At 43.5% G+C, this 9,207-nt stretch overlaps 1 protein-coding gene across 1 annotated transcript; it reads right to left on the reverse strand.

Moving 5' to 3' along the window:
- Window positions 1–1,036: 1,036 nt before the first annotated feature.
- Window positions 1,037–8,793, reverse strand: LOC136287351 (WD repeat and coiled-coil-containing protein). Its single transcript, XM_066180009.1, has 4 exons — window positions 8,664–8,793; window positions 4,959–6,828; window positions 3,410–3,527; window positions 1,037–1,640 (listed from the first exon to the last, which is right to left on the reverse strand). Exons 2-4 carry the CDS (start codon window positions 6,807–6,809, stop codon window positions 1,369–1,371), a joined length of 2,241 nt encoding a protein of 746 aa, XP_066036106.1. The 5' UTR covers window positions 6,810–6,828; window positions 8,664–8,793; the 3' UTR covers window positions 1,037–1,368.
- Window positions 8,794–9,207: the final 414 nt, after the last annotated feature.

Genomic DNA, 9,207 nt, shown 5'->3' on the forward strand with positions numbered 1-9,207 from the left:
ATTTGAGGCATGAGAAATTCAAGGTCAAGGTGTTCGGCAGAGCCAAGAGCGTTCACTTCTGACCCTCTCCTCCCATGGGTTAGTGGGATTTTGGAATCAGGAACAGGCATGAAAAAGGACTGTCAGGCTGCTGTGAAGAAATTTGGACCATCCCCAGCATCCAGCCTGCTTTGAACCCATGCCCAGTGCTGAGGTTTCAGTGACTTTCTGGTAAGGATAGGTGTAATCATGGTCCTCCTTCTGATTAAACAGTGATCATTTCTGAGAAGAGATGATTGTTATGTAAAGGATTGAGCCCACAACTGCTATATTATTTCACCTGTTTTCCTCCTCTCCTGTTCATCAAAAGCTGGAATGTGGTTTCACCATCCGAGTGCTCTGCAGTTTTTACGAGTGTTGTATCTTTAATAGTGTATTTTTGTGGATAGATTTCTTTTGACAGTGACTAAATATCCAAATAGGCAATGAAAAAAAGAGATTATCTTAGTCCCGAGACAGCAGCTCCAATTCTATAATCTAGTTGCTTGATGCCTTCTCACACATTAAGTGCTACTGTGAAAGCCTGATAAACTGCTTAATGTTATCATGCTGTGATTTTATGGGGAGCAATCTTGGATTAGTCTTTTCTTCAGTGCTGCAATCCATGTTATGTAAACTTGTGCTTATATAAACTTTTTCTAAATTTCCCCTTTGCATTTTCTCTCTCTCTCACTACAAAAGCCCATAGAACATTTTCTTCTGTCAGACTTTAGCTGGATGTTCTCATCACAGAAGATGAGACATGTGGCAACCACTCCCCCAAACCCACAGAGATGGAAGCAGAGAGGTGTTATGGGCAGGTACAGGAGGGGAAAAGGATCTTGCTTCCACACAATATGGATATTTTACGTGATCCTACTTTGTCCCAAACTCCATGACCTTACACTGGTTCTTACATCAGTGAAAACCCAGGTGCACTTCTGCAGGCACTGCTCCTAAATAACACCAGTGTAATATTTCAGGCTTTGGCAGAAGAGAGAAAATGAGGGACAATGCAGCATTTTCAAAGATTTCTTTATTATCCAAGTTTACTATTATCTAAAAACACCACTGTATTAAAGACCAAGATGGAAACTTGAGCTCAGAACCTTGTAAGAATGCACATTTTCAACCTCATTTGTACTGCAAGAGGCATAGTTAAAAAACACCGCTCAGTATAAAAAAAACCTTAATGTTTCCAAGGATCAAATAAATAATTTACAATGCAACAAAAAAAATTATAGAAATCGTACAGAGATTTGAGACTGTTGTTCATAATTTGCAGTCCCATACAGTAAACATAAAAAGCCTCCCATGATCAGACAGGCATTGCAAAACCACTGTCAAAAACTACATTTTATTGCTGGGTTGTTCTGAAGGGCTGATGCTGTCCAAGGTCTTGGAGGAGCAATCCCTCAGGACTTCCAGAGAACTGGTGATATCCAGGCTTTCAGAAGAAGTGGATCTACAGCCCTGTGTGGAACTGATGATGTCCAAAGTTTTGGAGGAGCGGGCACTGTAGCCTTTTGCAGTGGCATCTCTGATGAGGATCTCCTGTGTGGATGTAAACGTTAACGGGATGAAGCCCTCGCTGTCCGCAGTGAGAATGATCCACGAGGAACCTGTCAAGACAAGCACGTGGTTGCTGATAAATTTCTGTGTGATTAGGGTATGTTTAAGGTAAAAAACAAATTTCTTCTAGAATTAAATGCTTCTGTATATTTACAGCTTTCTAGAAAACAAAAAGTATGAGAAGATACAGGTTGTACAATCTCAAAAATAAAGGACACTTGGCAACTATGATGATTTTGCCACTAGGAGATGAGACAATAATGAATGCACCCTTCAAATGAGGAGGAATGAAATTCTGAACAGAATTCATAAGAATTCACACTTGGTTTTAATTAGGTATTAATAAGCTACTTCACAGTGCTAAAGCTGTGCAGGTACTATAAAATGCAGAGATTTAGTAAATTAAATGACAAGTTAATGTAATAAAGACAATTTAGAAACTGCTTTTATTATGTAATTTCACTATACTTAATTCCAACAAATACAAGGAAGGAATACTTTACAATACTGTACAAACCAAACACCTCTGGTCCATTTGCTATTTGACTTCATCCCTAGCTTTTTTCTTTACAATTTGAATCTGAAACCCTGACTTCTACCAATACAGATAAACCAGAAAATTTTTATACTTTTATCCATTAAGCTGATGAAGAAAGAAAATAGAGCTCATGAGGGGTAAGGGAATTCAGAGAAGTGTTTCCAGCTGTTTGTAAATTTACATTATGTAACTTTACGTCACAAGTAAGGTCACAAGAAGATTGTAGCTGAAAAGCACACAACCCTCTAATCCTTTAGCTTAATTTGGACCAAACTAGAAAATCAATATAACTCAGGATTTGAAAATACCATTCCTACTTTGCATCTGTATATTTCAAACAAACATATTCCACCAACAATTCCTTAGGAGAAATAAAACTAGGACAATGGCCAAGAACCGCAGTCTTAGGCCTTGGGATGGCTGCCCAGTCATCTGCAAGCAGGCAGAGAGCAGACACAGGGGGCAAGTAGATGGAATATAGCACAGGGAATAGCTGTAGTAGTGCGAAATCATACCCCAGAGTGTGTTTTCTACCTCTGCCCAGGGTGAGACGCTCAGAATTGACACATACACAGATATATGGGATAGGCATGGCATGAACTGGTGACAGCAGAGAACACAGCAGCAAGAGAGGCACTTTTCTTCCAAGAAAACCTGATATGAAAGGCACTGCTGATGTACAGAGCTGCTTCTGTGCTACAGGATTTCCTAAGGCAAGACTAGATGCTGAACCTACAGATTCAAATATAGAACACTGTACTCCCAAACCACCAGTCAACCCTACCCTCCTTGTTATTCAGACTTCTCTCTATAGAGCAGCTGAAAACAAGTAAAACACTGGCTGAAAGCAATTTTCCTGTATAATTTGTTACTTGATAAGGGGCATCAATATGTAAGTTTGCTCTTCTTTTTTTTATAATGCAAAGATTCTTCTCAGTAAAAGAAGAGTCAGAGAAGAATTTTTACATTATTTAAAAAAAAAAGGGCAAAATTTTATTAACCTTTCATTATTTATTCCTTGGGTTTTTCCCTGGATGGAATACTGATATTGCTATTGCTCACTAAGAATGACACACAGAATCATAGAACGGCTTGGGTAGGAAGGGACCTTAAAGCTCATCCAGTTCTACTCCCCTGCCATGGGCAGGGACACCTTCCACTAGACCAGGCTGCTCCAAGCTCCATGCAACCTGGCCATGGGACACTTTCAGGGATGGGGCAGCCACAGCTTCTCTAGCAATGTGTTTCAAGTGTTTGTACTCTTGGACAATCCCAACATACCGTGCTGCATTTCTACAAGGGAGAGGTTGAATATCTGCTGGACGATGTTCAGGCGGAGTTTGCCACCACAGAGAAGAACGGCCCGACTTTCATCTGCATCACTTTTGGAAAGCTGCTTCTGAAAATGCAAGAAACAGTCGTTAGCTACTGTGATGCATAGTTAAAATGGCATTAATCAAAACAGGATCACACACGTGTCTTCAGTGGCGTCATTTACAGAAAGTCAAATGCTACACATGTTCAGGCCCATTTGCAAGATTTATCCTTTGAAGTCTCAGAAGTCAAAGTCCTGATGAGTGAGTGACAGCAGCAAGGAACAGAGTTTATCTAGCACATGTCAGAACAGGAGAGAAAATCATGCACTGTTGCTGAAGAAACCACGAGCTTCACCCACAGCACAATCCTCATCCCCAGTCTTCCATCTGTGAGGGACATTTCTCCAGGGAGCTTGTAAAGCTACAGGTCTTCTATCCCCTCCTTCCCCCATGCACCCCTGATCCAAAACTTCAGAAGTGAGAACTCCTGGTCAGGAATGCTGGAGCCTCACAAGTCAGAAGGGCTTATTTGTCCCAACCCTGACCATCACTGCCCCAAGCCTTAAATCCAAAAAGCATCTTCAAAGAATATGCCCAGCTGGGCAGAGCAAAGCATTTTTAAAATCCGTTATTACAATTATTAAATGTTTACAATGGGAAACAGTGAAGAGAGTTAGAGAATATAATCTAGAACTTGAGTTTAATGCTACAAAAGTTGGTAATTTTTTTCAATAATAAAGCGTAAAAGTAAGAGCTAATTGAAAGGAAAATGGCAGTTTAAATTACTTTGAATATTGACTAAGGTTTATGAATCTGAATTCTAGAAATGACACAGTAGATCTCTGCCAGGTTTTGATAATCAGGTAATTTACCCTTCCTAGCACGAGATTTACAAGAGCAAATCTTTCAGCAAAAAAAAATGTGTTTTTCACATGACATTTCACTTTAAATCCATTTTTAAGCTATGTTAATGGAATTATCTATTGTGTCCCTAAAGGTCTCTTTCCTCCTTGGATGGTGCTCTCAATGCTAATTAGCAACAATTCTGTTTCAAAGCCAAGGCAATTTGCTTTTGTTTCAGTCTCCATTATTTTAGTTTTCCTCACAGGAGAACGGGAGATCGATACCAATTCCCACACATGGAAATCTTCACTTGTCTAAATTTCTATACAGAAAGCTTTAGAAGTTGCCTAGGAAAAGAATTCCCTTCCTACATCTCTATAAAGGGCCTGAATTCTGCAGCTGGGCTGTGACATGTGGGTCCTCTGGAGTCCCAGCAGCCTTGCTGCAGAGCTGAGGGGATTTGGCTCAGTGTGAGGTGGGGACAGGGAGCTGCACATTCCTGGATATCCCATTGCTTTTAAAACACTGGAAGCCTGCAGAGTAATGGGATTTATAACCATATATAACCACCTGCAGAAACAGGATGGAAATCTAATCCTACTGACTGTTACTTGAGCTGAAATACAGCCATAAACAAACTTCACCATTAAGGCTTCCAATACTAAAATTACCTGGCAGGTGATGTTAATAAATGAGGGTTCCTGAGAAGATGGGTACACTGGAAGATTTCTCTTCCCAGATTTGAGCAGCTCAGTTAATTCAGAAAGATGATGCTGCAATTCTGTGAAGTTACTAGACAATTTTTCCACATTTTTCAAAAAGTAACTCGCCTCCTTCTCACTGAACAGGTTATTCTTGTAAGAATTGGGTATTTTGGAAGCTGCCTCAGGCTGCCTTTTTGGGGATGTTGGCTTGTTGGAAGCATTAGACAGTGCCACGCTCCGATTAACCGGCTCAGCATCCAGAGTCTCGACAGCTGGAGGAAAATTCATGGAAATCTTTTTGTCTTTGAAATCGCTGATGTTCAGCACCAAGTTTTGTTCATAAACAGGACTCTTGATTTCTTCAATGAGTTTCCTTCGGCTTGTAGGGGACTGAAGGGCAGAGCGATCTGGTATCAGGAGCCCACGGCTGAGAGGGTGGACATCTCTAGAGGGATCATGAGTAATGTTGGAAAGGTTCGAACTAGAGCTGCCAGCAGGTGACACAGACTTTGAAGGACCCATTTCAAGTATCAGTTCTTTAATCATCAATCGGATCATGTATTTGTCTGATCTTGAAGAGGGAAGAAAAGCAGGGTCACTGAATTTTTGTCTTCCAACCAGTATCAGTAACAATTTATTGGTCAAGAAGCACAAACCCTTTGGCTTCTCACTTTTCTCCAGCTGAATTTGTTGAATATTGGGTAAATTGGATGAAGTCAGTGAATAGACTAAAATAACATTACAAGTATTGGAGGCAACAGATACAGTTTGAGTTTTGGAGTCAAAAGCCATTATATCAGGAACAAGAATGCCTGGGATGCTCACTTTTTTGGTGGAGGTAACCTTTCTTTCGAAAGTCACCAAGATGAGGTGTGAGGAATCTTGGCCACTTCCTGTCAGGTAGTCCTTGGGCCTCAGGTGAAGGAGAGGGCTGGAATCAGCACCCTGCTTGCTAGAAAGTATGTGAGTTAGATCCACAGGAGATGTAACTACAGACAGGGGCTTCTCAGAGTCCAGGGACTTCTTCCCTCCATCCAAGGAATACTCTTCCTCCCCACACAAGCTGGACTGTGAGGGGAAGGACTCGGTTTCAACGCTTGATGGAACTTCGAAGGCAACACCAGCATTTAAGCCACAGATCTTGTCCAGAGGGAGCTCGGTGGCAACAGCGACCTGTAAATTCTGCGTAGCTTCCACGGCACAGATGTAGCCTCCCACATCAAAGATTGGGCAAAAAGAGCAAGCGCTGAGTGTTTTCTGATCATCATCCCAAATGTAAGAATGGAGGGCACTGCCCACCCCCACCACCAAGCGGTTGCCCTCCTTGGTCCAGCAGGCACAGTGGATGAGCCCACTGCCCTTGATGTCCGCATTAATTCTGGAGTTGTTCAGGTGGACAGAGGGCAGGACGGAGGCGTCCCGGGTGGTCAGCACGGCCAGGACCTCCTTGCTGGGGTGCCACACACAGCCCTGGGGGAGCACGGGATAGGGCTCGCTGATGTCGCAGAGCTGGGAAACCAGGAGCTTGTTCCTGTCGGCGCCGTTGAAGCAGAGCTGCCAGATGGTGACGTGCTTCTTGTGCTGCACCGCGAGCAGGGCGGGCGCCTCGGCGGGACACGGGCCCCAGTACAGCCCGTGCACGTGCTCAAACTGCCCCACCACGCTGGAATCTCCAAATTTGGGCTCCCCGTTGTGCAGGTGCAGCGCCGTCAGGATCACCTGCTTGCCGTCCGTCCAGGCCAGCCCGTGCACGGGGTGGATGGCCTGGTGCAAGGCGTTGAGGCCGGTCCGCAGCAGCTTTGCCTTTCCCAGCTCCATGACTTTTAAAGTGGAACATCTACACAGAGCAGAATGAGAAGGAAAAATAAATTATTGTGGAGGACAGAGGACAATACCTGGATGATTATTTAGCTTATGACCTGGCCAGTGCTGGACTCTTTCTTTTAGTGAAGTCAATATACACATAATGTTCACCTATGCTTAATTCCCAGCCCAGTAATTTTCTGTTTATGATATTTCCACCATGAAATGCAATTTTAAGAGAAAGAAACTTTGCTGTTTCTATAGGCTTACCATCAGATTTCTGCTGCATTTTTATCACAGGACCAATCCTTTCATTCTTATCAGTAATTTTCTGTTCTCAGAATATTTTCTAATTACTTCAATATCAACAATTCTCAAGATATTGCTGCTCACTCTCAGCTTCCTGGAGCATTTGTGGTCAGATTAAGTAATCCCTTACAAGAAAAACCTAGCATAAATGTATTATCTGCAAATCTGATCCTGTGTTAAGCGTGTGAGAATGAGGCATTTGGATGATTATCCCAGAAAGCTCTCTAAGAAAGCAAATGCAATTTTGAAGAAAGTTAGGATGAAAGCAGATTTTTCTGAGAAAATGAAATAGAAAAAAATTTTAAAAAAGACATACACAAGGCATCAACACTTTGGAAAACTTCAGGATTTGACATGAATTTCTAGTTTTTGAGCTGTAAACATCCCTATTCTGTGAACAAAAGCCAGTTCAAAGGAATTGACGGTCTACTAATTTTAGATCTCCACACAATTTGGTTCAGATGTAGAGCCATAGCTTTACAGAATGAGTTGCAGTTTTAGTAGGAAACATGACGAACAAGAAGAAAGTTTTTGACAGTAAAAACTGTCATGTTGGAAGAGTTTATCACAATGTGCAGGGCCTGACACCACTCAGTATTTTAATTATTTGTGGATGATCCTAAACTTGCAGGAAGAGGATTTCAAGAATAGAGTTCAAAGACTGAAATATTATATTTCAGATATTATAACCAAAGTAACTTCTTCTCAACTTAATAACAAGTGAAAAATAATATACTTAGTGAAAAAAACCCAAAACCACCAACTTGGACACCTCTCCAGAAATAATTCCCTAGGTAGAGGTATAGCAAAAAAGGATCTGTCTTACAATGATAAACTGAGTATTTCAGTAATGTGAGATATGTTGCCAAGTGAGAATAATTTATCATGGAATGTTTTAAGAGAGATGGAGGTAGACAATTATTCTTGCCAAGTAAGAATAATTAATAGTGGAATGTTTTAAGAGGGATGGAGATATGCAAAGGAAATAATTGCCCCACTTCCTCATTGTTAACAGCACCTCCACTGAACCTACTTCTAAGTTCAAGGATGATGGAAATGCTCAACAAAGCTAAGGGATGAGAGAAACACAGGAAGTGAGTTCTCTGTCTGGAGAAAACTGTGAGTGGGAACTTGAGAACATTCACCAGCCCAGTGACAGAACATCCATCCACTGTTCTCCAGGTATACTCTGGACAGTTAATGGTAATAATCAGCTTTGTTTCAAGAAAGTTTTAGGTCAGCTATTAAGGAAAAATTCTGATTATATGTGATAGCTAAGCATTGAAGCAGGTTACCTTGGAGAGGAGGGGAAAGCACTCCATGAAATTCATAATCTGTAAGAGCCAATTAAGGAAATGTCTGTCAGGGATAAGTTTAAGTACACTGAATCCTGCCTCACAGGAGAGCACTCAAGATACTTCCAATGCAACTTCTCTACCATCTACTTGGCCTCTCTTCTACAACCAACCTCAGTCCTGTTAAGCAGCTACCAGTTCCAGGAAAATGAACACTGGATGTTCGCTGTGCTCAAAACCCCACACACTGCTGGGCAATACTTACTGATGGCAGGGAGATGCGAGATCATGTGCCTCATAAGACACTAAAAGATGCTAAAGCCTCCTGGGCCGTCTGGAGAGATTTCTGTGTCACAAGGGGCGTTTGCACTATCCCAGCGGCCCTGGAAAAGCAAAAAAGCAAGAGACCCACTGGCCAATGCATTCCTGTGCCCAAACCCGCCTCCTGCAGTGCTCGGCCCAGCCGCAGCTCCCCGGGCAGGTGTCACACCACATGCCGGGTGCTCGGCGACACGCGGTGCCCGTCCCAAGCCCAGGGGCAGAGGAACCGCTGCAGGGACCCCCCGTCGCACCGAGCGGCCACGGCAGCGGCGGCCCGACGAGCCCGCACACACCGCCCGCCCGCCCGCGCCGCCGCTCCCTGCGCGGGCCCGCCCGCACCGCTATTCCCCGCCTCCCCGCCCGCCGCCTCTCCGCCCCGCCGCGGCCGCGGCCTCGCTCACCCGCCCTGCCGGCGGCCCGGCCCGGCTCCGCTGAGGCGGCCCCAGGGCCCTGCAGCCCCGGCGGCGCTGGGCTGTGGCGGGCACCGC

Source organism: Chamaea fasciata, unplaced genomic scaffold (genome assembly GCF_029207755.1).
Source record: "Chamaea fasciata isolate MVZ Bird 193981 ecotype frontalis unplaced genomic scaffold, bChaFas1.0.hap1 SCAF_3, whole genome shotgun sequence".
In the NCBI taxonomy this organism is placed as follows: domain Eukaryota; kingdom Metazoa; phylum Chordata; class Aves; order Passeriformes; family Sylviidae; genus Chamaea; species Chamaea fasciata.

Bases quoted from the DNA above. Each gene is read 5' to 3' on its own strand.
- LOC136287351 (XM_066180009.1), bottom strand. From the start codon at position 6,809: ATGGAGCTGGGAAAGGCAAAGCTGCTGCGGACCGGCCTCAACGCCTTG. The intron at 3,528-4,958 runs GTAATTTTAGTA...TTGCATTTTCAG, and splicing joins TTATTAACATCACCTGCCAG to AAGCAGCTTTCCAAAAGTGA. The intron at 1,641-3,409 runs GTATGTTGGGAT...TTGTCTTGACAG, and splicing joins CCTTGTAGAAATGCAGCACG to GTTCCTCGTGGATCATTCTC.